The sequence below is a fragment of the Acomys minous genome (assembly GCF_964271855.1).
Source record: "Acomys minous genome assembly, chromosome: 11".
NCBI lineage: Eukaryota > Metazoa > Chordata > Mammalia > Rodentia > Muridae > Acomys > Acomys minous.
Window position 1 is genome coordinate 101,245,310 of NC_140492.1, and position 20,032 is coordinate 101,265,341.

Genomic DNA, 20,032 nt, shown 5'->3' on the forward strand with positions numbered 1-20,032 from the left:
TCTCTGTTTATGCCAGAATAGCCAAGCTCTATAACAAGGTTGAGAATGGTGAAATCAGCAAATATTAAAAGTAAGACTCTTTATTATCCACCCTAGAGACTGGCTCACCTGCTGGGAAGTTATGGCCCTGCTGACAAACATGTAGTTATGGGTGTATTCTCATTTGCACACACATGCACACACATGTCTGACACAGCAAATGGTGTGTGCTGTGAGTAAGTACATACGGTTCTCATTGAGTGATTGGGAAGCAATGTGATTGAAGTGGTCTAGAATTTTATCTCATCACCCTTGGGCTCCATCCTTCCTTCATCCTGGGCAGTAGCATTTTGTGGCCTATGGCCCTATCCCTGGTTTGGCTTTTCTGCCCCTGGTAGAGGTGCTCAGCTCCCGTAGGTAGAGCCAACTTGTACACCTACCTGTATATCTGCAGTTGCTCAGATTTACTCTTTGAAGTAGAGGTTTAGCTCGGCCACACAGGCCTCTGTATTTGTGTGATGAACTGGTGAATTCTGAAACAGAGCCTTGCAAAATAAGTACAGCTGTCCTTTAGTGTCCATTGCTTAGGACACCCCAAAGAGCCAGCAAGGACAACTGCCAGGTTCTGGTGTGACAGCTGACCTCTTTTGGGTATTGAGACTAAGATCAGATGAGACAGTGCGTAGACTAAGGGGAAAAAAAAGCTAGACAAGAAACATGAAACAAAGTGTGGGTCGGGGCTAGAGGATCTGGTAAACTGAGGCACACAAGCTAGAGGTTAAGTAACGGATGTGGGTGGGGACATATTGACAAGGGGCAGGAAGGAGATAGGTTAGGGACAGTTAGAAACCTGGGACAGGACCTTGCTCTGCATTTCTCTTACTGAAATTCACAGCATGGATTCCTGCCATGTTGGTTCATGCAGAGGCCAAAGTGTAGATGTGGGCGTGGACCGTGTGGGTGAATGAGGAAACCGTGGTCTCTCCTGTCTTTTAGGCATGAGCAACACCTTTAAAATGGTGCTGTCCACCAATGGTGATTGTTTGGTCTCCTGTAAAGGCAACACCTTAGCGCACCTCTAGGACAGAAACATGGGCATGTTCATGGTCATCATGTGGCCTCCCGGTAGAATTTAAACCAGCTGCCTCCCACCACTGAGGTAGGATAACATGGTCACACGTGTGCCTGATGGGGACGTGCCAAGTATATAAGGAAATGCATCAAATAGTGGCGAATTCTCTTTTGTGGGGTGCAGTTTGAGTCCTTCCTGCGGGCACCCTCCCAAAACAAGCCTTTTTTATTTTATTCCTTTGATACTCTATTTTGATTACATTTAAGTGTGTGTGTGTGTGTGTGTGTGTGTGTGTGTGTGTGTGTGTGTGTGTACCCACTCATGGTGAATTCCACAGTACATATGTGAGGTCAGAGAAGGACTTTGTAAAGGGGTTCTCTCTTTCTTCCTGTATTTTAGTTCTGGGGACCAGACTCAGGTCACTAGGCTTGTGGGTGAGGTCATCTGCCTGCAGAGTCATCTCCTGGGCTTTGGACTTCTACCAAACTTATTTCCTGACAGTGAGGTCTGAAGCGAGGTGGAAAACCCACCCTACAGAGAAAAGAGTAGGGACCCTGGGACGGAAGTGACAGCTTAAGAGCCCAGAGATAAGTATGGGGAAAGGAGGAAGGGCTGGGGTGGTATTTTGGATCTTCCAAAGTATAATTTATAATTCTACCTTGGAGTTTTTGTTGTTGTTATTTAGTTTTGGGTTTTGAGGCAGGAGCCACCCCCGCCACCCACCATGTACCCCAGGCTGTTCTCAAGCTGAAGTAGCTGAGGATAGCCCTCAGTTGCTATGCCCATTTGTATAATACTAGACCCATAACACCTTCTGCATCCTGGATTTCCACCAACTTACTACACCCTCAGCACAGAAAGTTGTAATTTTCTTGTCATTTTTTAATGGGCCAAGCCTCCTTTAGCTCTGGGTCATGGCCATGTCCTTGGTCACATGAATTCTGATGCTCCTTTAGACAGACAAGGAGCTGTATGTTTCAAGCAGGATAAGCTTTCAGGTGGCAAGCCATCGCAGCCACTTAGAGGAGAGCAAAGATGGATCCATGATGTGAGGCAGAGACCTTCAGCCACATTCACTTGGAAAGAAGACATTTTTAGAAATCCGAGAGTAAAGAGGTTAAAAGTAAAGGCAACTCCGGATTTACTCTCCGCTGCAGCCAAGGGCGATGAAATAGTGTGGGCCGGTGAGCAGCTGAGAGCTCTAGTCTCACCTAAGGAGCCTGGGTACAGGTTAGCTCTGGTGGTCCTGGTGTGGTGTCCCTGTGTCTCCTTGAGGAAATACACTTAGATGGAGGCAGTTTCTCCAGCACACACGGGTGAGGGAATTAGCTGTTTATTCCTCATGCTAAATCCTAAAAAAGTAAAGGTGTGAGTATGGAGGCAGCTCTCAATCGGTAGATGTGTTCCAACATGTCCTGCTCTCTCTTGAAATTTCAGAGTATCAGTAGGTATAGTACCAGAGCATAGCTGTAACAATGATGTGCTGGTACATAGTAGGTGCTCAGTAAGTGATCATCAAATTGATTTCACCAATAAAACAACTCGTGCTTATTATAAAAGTCTCAGGACTGAAGTAAAAGCCATCCAAAGCCCCACTCCTTACCGTTGGAGACACAGCCTTATAGATACTCCCAGTGCATGCAGTGTATAAGCGGGTCGGACAGGCATAAGATGCTTCCTAACTTGTCTCCAGGTCAGCAACTTAGGTTCGTTCTTCTATCACTTCTGCAGTGGCATGATGTGCTCTGCTGGGTAAGGAATGATTTAGCAGTCTGTATCCTGAAGAGTTGACACTTCTCACGTGCTGTCCTTTATTTAGCAGGTGTCTTCTGCGGAGGTACGCATTGGGCCCATGAGACTGACACAGGACCCTATCCAGGTATGTCTCTATTCCCCAGGAGGGGCTTGGCTCTTGGGGCACATGGCTATCTGAGCAGCGTTTGAGTAGTCTTCTGGTTTAACAACAGATGTTGTTTCTGCCACACACATACACACACGCACACATGCATGCACACACACACATATACACATGCACACACATATAAAATATATACTACACTTCAATATTATATATAGAAAGAATATATAGTATACATACTATATATTATATAGTTCAATACACACACTATATCATATATTATATCTTATATATGATATTACATATAGTATATATATTGTAGTGTGTGTATGTGTCTTTGTCAGTATCATGCTTCAGAAATTAGACTGATTTTGAGGACACAGATATCACCCAACTTTGAGTATAAATACAATGAATAGAATTTCCAATAGATTATGGGGAAGAATGACCCAACATCCTGGCGCCCACAGAGAAGGAGGAAGTGATGTGTGTTAAAGGGTATGCTATAGTTGCTGAGAGCCAGAGCTGGGTGTGACTCTGTCTGGCCTCTTCAACAGTACGAGTTTGTGTGTGTTGTTTTCTTCCTCTTCCCACTTTTCTGTTGGCACAAGGTAAGATTTGCTTTCCCATAGAGGATTATCACTGCAACAAAACTGCTTTGCATGCTATTGGAGAACACACTCTGCCTGTGGAAGATCCTCAGTAATCACATCGGTGCTCTTGTTTGGGAGTAGAAGTAATGTGGATAGGGTACACATATGGGTAATATTTTTTTGGTTGATCAATATCTTTATTGATAACTAAAGATCTGTGGGTCATTATCTTCTGTAGGTCACTAATAAAGTGGCAGAAATGTAAGAGCCTGAGGGACAGGGAATCTGATGTGAGGTTGCGTCTTCCAGAAATGTCAGAGGCTACACCAGGATAGTCTCACCAACAAGAGAAAGTACAACAACAGAGATGCCCAAGTGGCCCGGGAAAAGCCCATGAGGCCTCAGTGCTACATAAAGAACCATAGGCAGCTAAGGCATACTGAGAGCGGGAAAGATAGTCTTCTGGGAAGAGCAGGGTGTTGGTGGTGGATTCTGGACCAGAAGAGCCTGGGAGCTAGTGTGGGGGTTTTGGTATGCATTGCAGGTGTTGTGTTAGAAATTAGGCTGAAGAGGCTGATAGGGAAGCAGTCTGTTGTCTCCCTGACAAACAGAAACCTGCTTCACAAGTTTCTGAGCAATGCTGATGTTTAGGTTTTGTTTATCTAGTAGCAGCCCTTCTGTTGGCCCAGCCAGAGCCAAGCCTGCACTGAGCCCAGACTGTCATTTACAACATTGTCAGTGGCACTGTCCTTTGGTGGCTTGGGAGCCCACTTTGGACCTAACAGTACTATGTAACAACAATTAATGAGAAAAGAGGCCATGAATTTGAAAGACAGCAAGGATGGGTATATGGAAGGGTCTGGAGGGAAGAAAAGGAGGGGATAAATGATGTGATTATATATGAGCTATATAATCAAAATAAAGAAAATACAATTACATAAGCAATATATAAAATCAAAAATCAAAAATAAAATATATAGTAAAAGTAAATTAAAAATAAAATAAGGAAAAGGGAAACAAAACAATGTTTAGTCTTCTTTTCTTGATCAGGAGCCAGGGACTAAGATCTATAGTAAATAGTTACTTATCTCACTTATATTGGTTAAAAATAATAGATAGATAGATAGATAGATAGATAGATAGATAGATAGACAAATAGAGAGACAGATGATAGACAGACAGATAGATGATAGACAGATGATAGATAGATAGATAGATAGATAGATAGATAGATAGATAGATAGATAGATAATAAATAAAATATCAGGGAGTGGTGGTGCATGCTTTTAATTCTAGCACCTGCGAGGCAGAGGCAGGCAGATCTCTGTGAATTCAAAGCTAGCCCAGTCTACAGAACTAGTTCCCGGATAGCCAAGGCTACATAGAGAAACCCTGTCTTGAAAAATAAGAGAGAGAGAAGAGAGAAGAGAGAAGAGCGAGAATATGAAGGAAGGCTTTTCTTTTGTGTCCCCTATGACTTAAGCAATTAGCCTCGAGGGCTCTGCGACAGGAGACCTAGGTAACAACGCAGAAAGGCCTCTCCCACCTGAGTGGTCCGTTCTAGCACTGAGCATTCAGTAGATGTCAGCCCCTTTCCCTTCCTGACTTTCTTCACCATGGAAGCTTGTAAGAAGGGAGGCCACCACTTCCAATGATTTGTCTACAGTAGCCCACTGGTCCCAAGTAAGAGTGCCTCTTCTTCATAGCAGCTGTAGCTTGTCAGCTTCTGGGAGCTTATTCTGCCCTTGAGACGAGGGAAGATGCAGGCACCCGACCCGGGGTGAGGATGACAGCGGAAACTGAGCTAAAGACATGTGCCGCTTGAGTTATGAGCAGAGGAACACCAGTGCTCTATAGTTGTTTGAAACGGATTACAGATCTAGGGAAAAGAAAACACCAAAAGGAAGAGGCTAAGCTTGGGAAAGTTTGGTGAAAACAAATTTAGGAGCAAAGAGAAAAATAAACACGTGCCGCAGGCTTTTTGCATAGACTACGAGCAAATGGAAAATTCCAGTAATCGTTCTAAGGGCACTCACTTTGAACTCCAGTTTTGGAATCAAAGCAGTCGTAAGTGGGCCGATACCGTGCATTTCATCCCAGAGCCATCTCCTCCGTACTTCCTGGGGGGGGGGGGCAGATTCAAGCTGGTGCCAGTCTCATCCACTTTCACTCTACCCTGTGCTGCCTTGGCAGTGAAGGCTCATGATAAGGATACATTCGTTGTTCTTTTAAGAATGTAATTTGCCAAACTGTAAACTGTTGCGCTTGCTTCTATCAGATATTAACATTATGCCCTATTTGTTTCAGAGAACATTCTTCCCCCTAGAAGTAACTTTGCAGACACTGTTTAAGCCTTTTATTTAGCCCCTGACTCCCTTCCCTCTCCTTGAACACTGGGGCTCATAGTTACAGTCATGAGTCCATTTGTAAGACTCACTCTTTTTCTTGAATGTTTTTAAGGTTTATTTGAAAAGTATATGGTAAACATCCTTCTGAAACTTATTCTCATCATTTGGCGTCTTGTGATGTCATGCTGGGGAATCTCAGGGAACCCCTTGCCTCGTCTGAAGTCCCCTTATATTATGTGTTCCCTTGAGCTGTGTGGTCCATTTTGAACTAGTTTTGTGGTTGAGATTTAGGAGCCCAGCTCCATTCTTTCAGGTGGGCTATTTGGCTGTCCCAGCAACACGAGTTCAAAATTTTCTTGCTGCTGCTGTGTCTTGGCACTGTTGGACAAAAACGGGCCAATCAAAGGGGCTGGGAGATGACACATCAGTCCTTTGCAGTGGGCCTGGGTTCAGTTCCCGGCACCCATGTTGACAGCTCATATGTGCCTCTCACTCTAACCAAAGGGCCTCCTAGTGCCTCTGAACTCTGCAGGTTCTGTCCTCACGGCCCCATACCCACACCCAGACACACACATAAAATCTGTTTTTAAAAAACGAAAGAAAGAAAGAAGAAAATCAGTCAGCTGTAAATTGAGTTAGATGCCTGTCTTTTTGCAAAGAGCTCTGAAATTGTGAAGCGAGTCACAGGGCACCAACCTGACTCTTCGTTTTCTTTCCTTTTTTTTTTTTCTTTTTGTTTTTATGTGTTTTTTATTAATTTATTCATATTACATCTCAGTTGTTAGCCCATCCCTTGTATCCTCCCATTCCTCCCTTCCTCCCACTTCCCCCCTACTTCCTTCCCCTATGTCTGTGTCTGAGGGGGACCTCCTCCCCCTGTATATGCTCATAGGGTATCAAGTCTCTCCTTGGTGACCTATTATCCTTCCTCTGAGTGCCACCAGGCCTCCCCATCCAAGGGACATGTTCAAATATGGGGCACCAGAGTTTGTGTGAAAGTCAGATCTCCTTCTCCACTCAACAGTGGAGAATGTCCTGTCCATCGGCTAGTCCGGGTAGGGGTTCGAGGTTTACTGCCTATATTTTCCTTGGCTATTGCCATAGTTTGCAGAGGACCCCAGGGCCCAGACTCGCCTGTAGTTTTCCAGGACCCACTGGATCCTTCTATTTCCTCATTCTCCCAGGCTTCTCACACCTAAAGTCTCAATAGGATGTCCTCCCCTCTGACCCACTTTCCTGGTAGGTACAGTTTTTCATGGGGACGTACCCCTTGGACTAGTGTCTCGATTTAAGTGAGTATATAATGGACTCTTCGTTTTCAAGATGGTCGTGGGCATCTCTATGCCTATGACCTTGCTGAATTCATTTCTGAGCTGATGCAATCCTTTAAAATTCATTTATATGGCAGGAGAGTTCACAGGTGCCATAGTGTACATGTGGGGACAAAGAAGACAACTCTCGGGACTCACTCCTTTCCCACCATGTGGATCCAGGGATCAAACTCAGGTCCCAGTCGCTCTTGTCTGCTGCGCCATCTTGCCAGCTCTCATACAGGCTTCCTTTTTGAAGGAGTCCTTAGGAATTATATGTGTAAACTCATGTGATTGTTCTTCCTTTCCAAATATGAAAATTTTAAAAATTGGCCAACAAATTCAAGAACAAAATGTATTTTGTGTTTCCTTCCCCACCCCGCCCCCAAAAGTACTGGATAGATGGCTCAGTAGCAGAAACCTAGTTGGTTGAGCCTGTACATGGTCCTGTGGTTGATTCCCAGCACGAAGGAAAAACACAATTGGCTTTTGAAAAGATTTCTGTCCCTTTTACCATTCTTACAAGGGACAACAGACTTCTGTTACTCCCAGAGCAATGTTCAATTTTTGTCTTTAATTTAGTTTCCCTAGTGGGAAAGATACTTAGAGTGTAGTTGACATTTTGGGTTTTTCCATGACCAATGAAACCCTTTTCATTTGCTTTTTGGCTATTCTAACATTTTCTTTTCTATTTGGTTACATCTTCTGTCCATTTTTATAAATTGAGCTAATTCTTCAAAGATGTTGAGTTGAATCTCTCTCTCTCTCTCTCTCTCTCTCTCTCTCTCTCTCTCTCTCTCTCTCTCTCTGTCTGTCTCTGTGTGTGTGTGTGTGTGTGTGTGTGTTATAAGCATATGTGCACACGTGTGTGGGTGACATACTTGTGTTTGTGTATGTGGAGGCCACTGGTGGATGTCAGGGGTCTTCCCCTGTTACTTTCCACCTTATGTTTTAGGACAGAGCTCACCAGTTTCGCTAGAGTGGGAGGGTGCACTGCCCCCGCCTCCCAGCCCTGGTGTTGTAGACCTGCACTGCTGAGACTAGCTTTCATGTGAGTGATGAGTGTAACGGAAGTCCTCATTTTGACAAACACTCTACCCATAAGCCACCTCCCCAGACTCAGAAGAAATTCTTTATCTACACTTGTTACAAGTTCTTCAGCAGATTTTTGAAAACTTTTCCCTATTCTCTGGTCCTTTCTTTCATTTTCATAAGTCTGGCTTTTGATGAGCCAATGTTTTCATTCCAATGAGATTTCATATACAAATGTTACACATGCTAAGTAGTCAGATTTTATCACAGCATCTCCAGCTGCATTGCGTTTCCATCCTTTCCAGTATGATCTGTCCTTTTGCAACATTAAGCTACTATTCTATAGCCGTTTCTCCATGACTGAAAACAGTTGTCTATAACTTCAAATGGAATCTGTTTGGTACATTAAAAAATATTCTCCATTAGTGCTCAGTCTTTCAAACATAATAAAACACATAGTGTGAACCCACCTCCTAGAGAAAGGATGGGAATATTAGCCCTGTGGCTGCATCCCCAGAGTGATCAGTGATGCATGTGGGCAAATGTGTGTATAGGAGCTGGTGAGTTGATTCAATCAGTGAGGTGCTTGCTGCTCATGTACAGGGACCTGTGTGCTCAGTCCCCCAGGACCCACATACAAAGCTGAGCATCCATGGTGGTGCACACCTGCAATCCCAGCGTGAGGGAGGTAGACAGAATTCCTGAGCCTACTGGAATTTCAGTCTAACTGAACTGGACAGCTCTGGGTTCAGCAAAACACCTTTTCTCTAAATTAATTAATTAACTAATTAGTTAATAAATAAGCTTGAGAAGGCTAGTCAGACAGTCAGTGTGGTAGCAGTGCCTGCCACCATGCCTCACAAACCTGAGCTTGAGTCTCAGGACACACACAGATACGAGAGAACTAACTTTCGATGGTCGTCCTCTGCCCTTCACAAGAGAGACATGCCCATGAGAACACACACACACACACACACACACACACATACACACAAATAAATAAATACAAACAACTAGAACTGAAGAAGACACATAAACATTGACCTCTAGTTTTCACACACACACACACACACACACACACACACACACACACACAAATAAATACAAATAAACAAGGATTGATTTTTAAAAATAAGAGGAAAAACTGAAGACGACACACAAATATTGACCACTGGTTTTCATATGTACACCCCCTAACACATGCACACACACACACACACACACACACACACACACACACACACACACACACAGTCTCATTGAATGAGTGAGAGACAGAAGAGTTCAAAAACTCTTTTAATAATGGGTAAGACATTAAGAATCTGAGTCCCTACTTTGCAAAAGGCTCTATGCAACAAGTAGGAAGATGACAAGATGCTCTCTGGCCACGGTGAGAGGTTCAAATCCTGCAACTGCTGGGGTGTCTCTAACTCACCATGGATTGTGTAACTGTCTCAGAAATGCGAAGCTGTGTCCTAGTGCTTCCTTCCTTCCTTTCTTTTGTTTTTTTATTTTTGCCCCATCCCTTGTAGGAAAATATCATTCTGCCACTTCGCTGTAAAATCAAAAATATTAACTAGCTACAGCATTCAAGCTTGGGAGGAAATGGCGGGATAAGTGTTCGGTATGTGCTTGCTTTGGTAGTGCTTTTCCAAGGTAACCAGGGGAAGCTGGGATGTGGAGCATGGGGCTGAGACACTCCACACAGTACTGCCAGGAGCACAAGGAGGGCAGAATGTGCTAGAAGAGTGGTGTGAGCCATGTAGCACATCTCTCCCGGGTGAGTACATGTGACTCACCAAGACAGTCATAGTTTTCAATCTTCGCCAGAAAATAAAACATAAGGGGGATATTATGAAGCAGTAAGTTCACATCAGTGTGACACTGTCTGGAAACCAGACACTCTCTTCTTCATCAATGCCTGCAGCGTGCTCATTTCCCCAGCGTGCAGGGTCTACGTGCCTCTCGGCTTCGAGCCCTGTCCTCACTGCCCCCCACACTGAGCTTTCCAATGAACTTGGAACTAGATCTCCACAGCGATGGCCTAAGCTTTTCCTCACAAAACAGATTCCTTCAAACAAATATCCTTCTGAGCTTATATGGGTATAAATTGTTCTAGAGCCGTTAAACATTGGCGTTTATTTGTTTTGAGACTGTGTCTCTATAGCCTAGGCTGGCCCGAAATTCACTGTAGCCTAGATTAGCCCAGCCTCCCAAGCATAAGTCACCATGGCTGGTTTGTGTTGGGGCTCTACGTGTCAGAGAGAACCCGGCCTTGTGACTGTCACACAGTGATGGAACACAGAAAAGTGGTGTCTCCCTTCTTGTCTGTCTCTTCTGCTGCTACCAAATTGTACTTTCTACCTAGTCCAGCCAGACTGGGGTCATCTTGGTCTCAGTTTACACCCTGCTATTTGTGTGACTACGGATATGTGTCTTATTCATCGTCCAAGATGAAGTCTGTAAAATGAGAGCAGTGACCACATTCAAAGAATTACAGAAAGACTATTAGGAAGGAGAATATTTTAAGTACTTTGGATACAGTGGCCGACCAAAGTGAAGCTCCCATCAAACTCTCCTGCATCACTTTCCTAGGAAAATTTAGAGAAAGTCCCAGGTCAGTATTCCCCCTGGCCCTTGATTGGCTCCTCCTCAAGTCAAGCTGGCTGTTTAATCCCATGCAGGTGCCTCTTACATCTTCTATGTATACTGATATACCTCAGATGACCCTTGCTACCTAGAGGTGTCTTACAACCCAACAAACTATACTACACATTGGGTGTCTCACTATAATGTCGAGAGTCTATTTGAAGACACAGAGCACAGATCAGCGCTGAGGAGACTGATCAGTGGTTAAAGTGCTTGCCATGCCACCATGAAGAAAAACTGAGTAGGCTCACCTGTATTTCCAGAGACAGAAACTGTGGCTCCTCATAGCAGGCTGGCTGGTGACACTAGCTGTGTGGGTGGACTCGGGGATTGATTGAGAGACCCTGTCTCAGTGAATAAGGAGGAAGAGTGATCAAAGATGATTCCTAACATCACCTTGGGGCCTGCAAGAGCATGCCCATACAAGTGTAACACATACACACACATGCACATGCACACACACACATACATATGCACACACATGCACATGTACAATACATGCACACTCAAGAATGCACACATGCACACACATGTACACATACACACATGAACTTACACACATATCACTTGCATGCACACAAGCACATGCACATACACACACACTTGCACATACCTTGCACATACACACATGCATATGGGCACATACACAATAGAAAAAGGAAAGAACACAAAACACCACCTCCTTCAGGTCAGGGACATGCTAGTTTTATTTACATCTTTTCCTCAGAGAAAATAATTTCATTTTCAGAAAGAGACTGTTGGTAGCCTTACAAGGATACTTCTGAGTTTTTTCTCAGGGCTGTTAACAAACAGGGCTTCCAGTAAGGGCAAAGTGTCATGGGCTGGTAAGGAAGTTTGCTGAAGACAGGCGGGTGGGGAGATGTGGGTTCCTCCTGGACTGCTTGGGGCAGTCACTCTTTCTGATCTGTGGACTGCAGTTGCGTGTGTTGTTCCCAGAGTCCCTTGCTGCCCTGGGGACTCCTGCTGCTCTGCTGCTCATGCAGCCACACACAGCCCCTATAGCCTCTCCCAGCAGCCTCTCTCCTAGTCCTGGCTCAGCCCGTATTTCATTGTTCTAGCTTAGGGTGAACAACAAATACAACTTTATGATTATAACAAGATTTCGGCAAAGTTCCATGGGAACTAGAGGGGTTGTTTGCCTGGCAGATAAAGTCTTTGCAGTTACATTGGAAAGCAGTGCAGGTAGCCCAGTATGTACCATGTCAACCATAGTTAAATACCTTTAGCAGTGGCCCCTGCTTTCAGAGCACAGTTACTTACTTGGGTGTCTTAACCATGAACAGCTATATAAAGTATATATAACTACATGTCAACCTCACTGATAGCTTTTCAGCCCATAGATCATACGCAGTGCAATCAGTGACTGTCCACATCAGTCCTTCAAAATCTCTGTCACCGGTCCCTGCCCATCCGTCACTCAAACGAAGCATAGACAGCAGGTTGTACTGTTGTGTTGCTTCCTGCGTTCCGATGATAAACCCACACAACCTAATACAAAAACTAGATCATTGATGGAGGAATAAACCAACAAACACAAAGCACTAAATGAAAAGTGTTGATGCTGTGACATGCCACTCAAATATAGACAGAATCAGAGAAGAAATTGCTGCCCCGGGAGAAGGCTGTGGCTGCTGTCTTTGAGGGACACAGGACACATAATCCAATTTATGGGGGGTGAGGGGGGGGTGAAGGTGCCACAGAGGAAGTGAGGCCAGCCAAACATGACACACTCATTAAAGGTTTTCCAGAGATGGTGCATGACACTGGAAATACAGAGGATGATTTGCCAAGACTTAAAAAAGATGCCACCTCCCTGTCTGACGTCTGTGGCTCTAAGGTAGCCAATAGTTTTCAGTGGTTCCTATGTGTGTGCTTTGACAGGATGGTGGTCCATTATACCTCAGTGTGTCTAATTGTTTCACCTTCAGTGTGCTGAACATATATTATTTTTCCTATGTCTATCCATATGTCACCAATAAGCTAAACGTCAGAGTTTTGACAGAAACCTTCAAAGGTTACAGTGTGTACGCAGACTGCTCTCTGGTCCTTTTTATCAAGAGGCTGACGTAGTTCTGCTCTTGCATGGACAGAGCCCAGGGTGGCAGAGGTCAGTCCAGAAACAACAACGTTCACTTACAGCTCCAGACCTCGGCCCACATCTTTCTTAGCTTCCACGGTCTTGCTAGGAAGAGAGACCGCAGCAAATAAGATTACCACAGCACTCAGATTGCTGCCACAAATCTTATCCCTTCTGACGCTTCTCCTGGGCCTGGATCCCTGCCCTTGCTCCATCTGTGGTCATCACTTGCGAGTGGTTTGGGTTGTCATTATCTGCTCTCCCAATTCTCTCCCCTGCCAGGATCCTAGGAGCAGTGGCTGGCCTGTGGCTGTCCCCTCTTTCATACCAGTCCCTAACACCTTGCATAACTCGTCACTAAATGAACATGCTTAAAATGAATGTTGACTATTATGTTAGGGTAAGTGGGAGGTTCAGTTTGTGTTTCCTACTTACAAAACAAATTCAGGCATATGCCTTTAATGGTGAGTTCTAAGAAATACATTTTTGTAGAATCATTTTATGAGATTTGCCTTTGTTGGTGGTCACTAAATATCCACAAATGACCATGAGTCTATAAATATTTAAAGCTGATTTGGGCCATATTTCTTGTGTTTTAATTTGCAATAATAGCAGCCTTATGCCAAAAAGCACGTAACTAAATAAGAACTGTATTAGCACAGCTAGGTCTGCTGGACTTGTCAGTCCAGAAACAAAAATGTTCACTTACAGCTCCAGATTATAAATTCAAGGAGAGCTTGGTAATCAGCAAGAACCTGGGACTATAGCTCAGAGGCCGTTCTTGCCAAGCATGTATGTGTTCCTCAGTTCAGTTCCTAGTATAGCAAACATACACACACACACACACACACACACACACACACACACACACACACACACACACGAGAGAGAGAGAGACAGACAGACAGACAGACAGACACAGACACACACACACACACACACAAGAGAGACAGACAGACAGACACAGAGACAGAGACAGACAGTCACACACACACACACACACACACACACACACACACACACACACACATGAGAGAGAGACAGATAGACAGAGAGAGACAGTCAGACATATACACACACAAGAGAGAGAGATAAACAGAGACAGAGAGACAGAGACAGAGACCGACACATACAGAGAGACAGACAGACAGTTAGACATACACGTGAGAGAGACAGAGAGAAAGAGAGAGATGTTCAATTGTTTTTTTGCAGAACCCAAGGAAGAGCTGCAAAGCCATGGCTTAGAAGAGGTAAGCGGGGGACCACCTCTGAGCTGAGAGTTTCAAGTCTTCGCTTCTGTGTCTCCACTATCAGTAGTCACAGTTCGCAGCCATCACCCTGTGTCTCACTTCTTGGATACACATTTCTGGAAACAGACTATCCTGAAACCAACTGCCACCTGGGAAATGGAGACAAAAAGTCCAGTCCTGGTGACTTGGGTCCACCATTCCCATGGAGGAGGCATGGCTTTCTAGAGCTAGGTCAACACACTACAAGGTAGTTGCTATAGTTTTTTTTTTTTTTAACTCTAAAATCTATGCATTTTCAATTTGCTTTGAAGTTGATTTTTCTAAATCAATATTTTATAAGTGGAAAGGAGTTTAAATATCACCCAAACACATTTTTCTAGTAAGTGCCTTTCTAGTATAAATACTCCATTTCAAATGTAGAGTTTATTATTCTTATTCTTATTCAAGTATGCTAATACATCATTGAAAATATGCCATTAAAATGTCCAAAAGAAAGGGGAAATATAAAGCCAACAGTACCACTCAGATGCACACCAGGGCCGGTCAGGAGTCCGAGGGACCAGAAAGTGACAACTGCAGGAAACCTTCCTGTGGGGCAGGCAGGGTGTGCAAGTTTAAGACTGACAAGTCTGGGCAATCGTCTGAACAATTTGGGGGCCATGGACACAGGGATTGTCTCTACTTCATAGGCGCCTGTTCCTGAGCTGCCTAGGGCAGAAGGACAGAGGCCCAGCAGCTGAGAGTCTTTCAGATAAAGGAATTACATGTGTGTGTGTGCATGTGTGTGCATGTGTGCATGTGTTGTGAGGGAGGTGCACATGGGTGCTGTACACCTGAACTGTCATTTTTCATCTCAAAGAATTCATTAACTCTGAAAGATCCTGTCTCCCCAGTGTCAAAACGCCAGGTGTCAAACACCAGAAAGGCATGTGCGTTTAGTCAGAGTTCTCTAAAGGAAGATAATTGGTAGGATGAAAAAGAAAAATTTATTTTATAGACACATATTAATATATATGTATATAGTAGATAGTGGATGTTCAGGAAATATTTGTGGAATAATGTCTTTTGCTGTTTTTTTTTTTCAAAAAAGTGGAACATTGCACTTATGTAAAAACACATGAAATGAAGAAGATTGCTTGGAGTCAGTTGCGTGGTCCATAGGGAGAGAGTAGCCTTGTGCTCTTATTGTACCAGTCAATATTGAGCCATTATGGTCACAAAGAAATGGGTGTGAGTTCTTGAGATTCTTCTTTATAAGCCTATAACATAACCAGATGAGACACAAAAGATTGTCAGTTCCTGGCTCTTAGCGTCTACTGTTTCTCGTCCTAACATCACAGTCATTCCAAGTAGGAGGCTGATGACTTTTTTGCACATGCCAGCTTCTCCCTGACCTTCCTAGCTGTCCTTGCCACAGCTACAGTTTGGTCTGAAGGCTTTTCTTTCTGTTATCGTAGCCCACAAGGAGGTGCCTTTCACCGCTCAGGAGAGCCACCTCTTTCTAGTGGGACCTCAGTGTCCGCAAAGATGAGGAGCATCCCAGACTAAAAAGCGGTAGACCCTGGTCAGAGGAAGCCCTGAGAAAACAGAGGTGGCCCATGTTTTAAACCATGTGCTGAAAAAAAAAAAGTGAAAATCATGCTGAAAAAAAAAACCCATATTATTCTGCTTCTGATTCAGGGTATAGGATGATTGACATATATAACATATTTTAATACCACCGATGTTCAGGGATTATGGGGGGAGGTTTAGGTATGAAGTACTATTGTGGTTTCATACTTAAAGGAATGAATCTTTCTGTTTAACAGATGTGTGTGTGTGGCTGGGATGTGTTAACTGGATTTGCCACAAACACAAGATTTGGGATAGAGTGATGATTCTCAACCTGTGGGTCATGGCCCCTCCCACCCCCCCATCCCCCCCACTGAGGTCTTACATATCAGATGTTTATATTACAATTCATAACAGTAGCAAAATGACAGTTATGAAGGTAGCAATGAAAGTAATGTCATGGTTGGGGGGTCCCTACAACATGGGGAACTGTAATAAGGGGTTCACAGTGTTAGGAAGGTTGAAAACCGCTGGGAGAGAGGGAGGTGTAGAGCAAACACATACTGGCCAGCAGCTGGCTATTGCTAAACTGATTGGTGTGTGGGTGACAGTCGTATATTATTGTGTCTACTTCCCTATGAGTTTCTAATGTTCGAGCAAGAAGATAGTTTTAAAGCATAGTGGTAACGGTTGGGCACTTTGGCTTGTTTCTGTTCTAATTATAAATGAAACACTTGGGTATTTTACCATGACCTATGTATGGTATTGCCTCAAAAGCCTTTCATGCTGAGAGACTACTGTTCTATTCCCAATGCTTTAAGCCAGAAATGGGTTCTGGAGAATACTAAATGCCTTAGCAACATCTTCGAATGTTACATTTTTGGATTGCGGCATGTTGCTGAGGGACCTCTCACTCCTACTGTGACAGTGATAAAGCCCTTTGCAGTGGTGCAGTCCTGTAACCCCAGTTACCTGGCAGGCTCAAGGGTTGTGAATCCAAGGCTCCCTGGGGCTTCATAGCAAGACCCTTTCTCAAAAACAAAATAGAAATAGCCTTCTTATAGTTTTCATAAAACCCTCGAAGTAGTTGCCCTCTCAGCCATCAGTTTTTCGCTGGGCAGCCCATAAGCACCATTCTTCTGCTGGATGCAGGAGCATGGCAGGGAATGGGACTGGTCACCTGGCTTTCCTGAGGCATCATTCTCTGTGGACCCTACGTAGGTCCAAGTGATGGTAAGGCTTCCATGGCTTCCCATGGAGTCTCCCATGGAGATTCTGGGTTCCTGAGCCCTGGGATGCTGAGAAGACCCTGCGCAAAGCACTTGCCTTCTTCTCCTCGTGTGGGGCTGTACTTCGCAACGAGGCAAATCGTCCTCAGTTTAGTTCCATCGGCTTCACGGTTCACGTTCAGTCTTCCCCCGTGTTGGCAAGAGGTTTGGATGCTTAAATTAGTCTCTCAGGTTGTTGTTGGTCCTCTTAGTTCCTCGGTCTTAGCAGCTATAGTAGAGATGAGCGCAGAGAGGCCCCTGGGGACTTGGAATCAAATACCAGTTGCACTGAACCAGATGAGTGCATTTGCAAGTCACCACGTAACCTGAGTAGCCCACGTTGCTTCTCCTGTCGGTGTTTTTGCCGTTCCCCTCCCTTTAAAAATAGGCCTAACTGTAAGAAAACTTAAACCACCGCCAGCCACACACAACCCTTATTAGAATGGTCAAGCATTTACCTGTGTCCAATTCTCTGTCTGCACCCCCCCGACCCCCCAACCAGCTCCCAGCCAGGCCAGGAAGATGCAATAGCTTGTTTGGAGATCCCAGGAATTATTGGAGGCACTGGGTTTGAACCTAGACAGCTTTCCCCTGGAGCCCCGTGTTCAGCCAAGGTTCCCATGGCCTGTTTTCCAGAGCAGTTCCGAGGGTGCGGATTTCAGTCCAAGACGCTCTACTTTCTGTTTCAGGTTTTGCTAGTCTTTGCAAAGGAAGACAGCCAGAGTGACGGCTTCTGGTGGGCCTGTGACAGAGCTGGCTACAGGTGCAACATTGCTCGCACTCCGGAGTCGGCCCTTGAATGCTTTCTGGACAAGCATCATGAAATTATTGTGATTGACCACAGGCAGACCCGGAACTTCGATGCAGAAGCGGTGTGCAGGTAGGTGCCTTTCTCCCTCTAAGGTGCTTAGTAAGCCCTAGCCCCCCCCACCCCATCTGCTCCAAATCAATTTCCTCTGTAGACAGCTTTGGTTTCCAGCCCTGACCCTGGGCCACAGCTCCCTCTTAGAGATGTGTCTTGCTTTCCTGTTGCTGCATATTTGAATTGCATCCAATTTAAAAGTGTCAGCTGGACTCATCCTAAAACTTGAAGATAGTCCCCCACCCCTCTGGAGTATTGCTCATGAAAGAGTCATTAAAATTCACACAGTTTCTATTACACGTAGTTTAGATTTAAAGTAGATATTTTAAACTTCATTATTCTGTCCCAAAATGAACATCAGAAAAGTGTGAAAGAGAAATTTTTCCATACGTGACACAGATGGGTAGAGCTTATAGCAGGCTCCCCAGAAGAAGAGGGAAGAAGGCAGCCACTTCAGCTGCAGAGTGTTCCTGGGGCCCATGCACCACGGCCCCATTTGTGGAAAGGCTTGAATTCTGGGAAGCAGGTGCCCGTCCATTTGTAAGCAAATGCTCAGTCTAATGAGTTCACTCAGGATGAATAGAGCCACTCACAGAAGAAGATTCAGGGAAGTGAGCCTGGAAGGGTCACTACGTAATGTGAGGACAGGGCAGAACCCAACTACATATGGGGCTGGACTTATATCAAATATTAGTAAATTAGAGGTAGGAAAATCGATTCTTAAACCTTTTGGTGTACTGACAAAATATTAATGGATTAAGAAGGCTTTGTTTAGTTTTGTTTTTAGCACAGCATTGCCTTGCCATTTTTTTTTTTTTTTTTGGTGACTTGCATTTTCCCAAAAAATTTTTCCGCTAATCAACCAGTGTTTAATTGTCCAAATGGTTTCAAACCTTGCCTTTCTCCATAGATATATTTTCTTATTTAGTAATATATATATTTAGTAATACACACACACACACACACACACACACACACACACACACTAGGTGCTATTTTTACTATTAAGAAATAAATTTTCTTTCCAATCAGGTATAGTGAAACACATCAATCATGCCAGCACTTGGGAGACTGAGGCAGGAGGATTGCTATGAGTTCAAGGCCAGCCAGGGGTACATAGCAAGACACTGTCTCAAAGAACAAAAAGCAAACAACAAAACTACATCTTCTTCCTAAATGACTTTTCAGGGTAGAATTGGGTCCCAGCCCTCACTCCCTCTTCTCGTGAGGCTCAAACACTCCTGCTCTTGTGTGGGTGTAAAATTATTCAAGACGCGTGTGCTCTAAGGCCTAGATTGAATAATTCTCACATTCTCCCTTAGAGATAAAGAGGTATGGTGTCCGTGTCTATGGTATAGCTGCTCAGAAAAGCAACGGGCAGTCTGTGGTTCAGTAGGATGCTGTGTCTGTTTATGTGCCTGCTGTTATTGGCCCCACTGAGGGTGGCCAGGTTCTTAAATGATTGGCAGGCAGCAGTGTATGTACAAACATGAGCGGAGGGCATATTCCAGTAGATGTGTGTTCCCTACTGTCCTCTATGGGCCTGGGTCCCATGCTTTTTAATCTAGGCTAAACCTTCCTTCCTTCAGGTAGCGTACTGACCCCAAACCTACATACCTCCAGATCTCCCTGAGTCCTTTCACCAAAAAGAAGTCTAAGCCCCTCTTTACACAGATTCCCCTGGAGAGCAAGAAGCAACCCAAAAGACAGGCACCAGTCCCAAAGGAAGCCTAGAGACTGTGCTCCTGCTCACTGCGTTCAGTGCATGAGTTAGCCAATCCAGGCTCATAGAAGGTGACCTAGCACTGCACCCACGGCACATCGCTCAGTGGGAAAGGCTAAGGGCGAGCGAGGTGTGTATACCTCACTGTTTCTCAGACACTGTGTTCTTTTCATATGACAGGAACTGGCACTTCTCTGAGGGCCTATACAGTAGGCTCCTGGTGTAAACTGAGTCTTCCAGAACCTGCTCTGTGGGAGGTTGGGTGGGAACAGGATGTGATGAGTGTGTCAGCATTAGAGTGGGACAGGTCTAGCCTTCCTGCCGTTGGATGATTGGTTCCTCTTAGAAAGATCTTGCAAATGAGCAGAAGCCAGACCACAGGTATAAGCTGACACTATCAATACGAGATCCGTTATTTCCACCGATTTGAGAATGTGGC

At 44.6% G+C, this 20,032-nt stretch overlaps 1 protein-coding gene across 9 annotated transcripts in view; it reads left to right on the forward strand.

The window, feature by feature from the left end:
• The window catches only part of PDE8B (phosphodiesterase 8B), a 219,058-nt gene that overhangs the window by 127,408 nt on the left and 71,618 nt on the right, over positions 1 to 20,032 (forward strand). For 5 of the 9 annotated variants that reach the window (XM_084802310.1, XM_084802303.1, XM_084802306.1 and 2 more), the window contains exons 2-3: positions 2,871 to 2,930; positions 17,698 to 17,888. In XM_084802310.1, coding sequence (XP_084658436.1) covers positions 2,871 to 2,930; positions 17,698 to 17,888 — 251 coding nt within the window. The remainder of the gene's footprint in view (positions 1 to 2,870; positions 2,931 to 17,697; positions 17,889 to 20,032) is intronic. The other 4 variants (XM_084802311.1, XM_084802304.1, XM_084802307.1 and 1 more) reach the window with 1 other exon arrangement.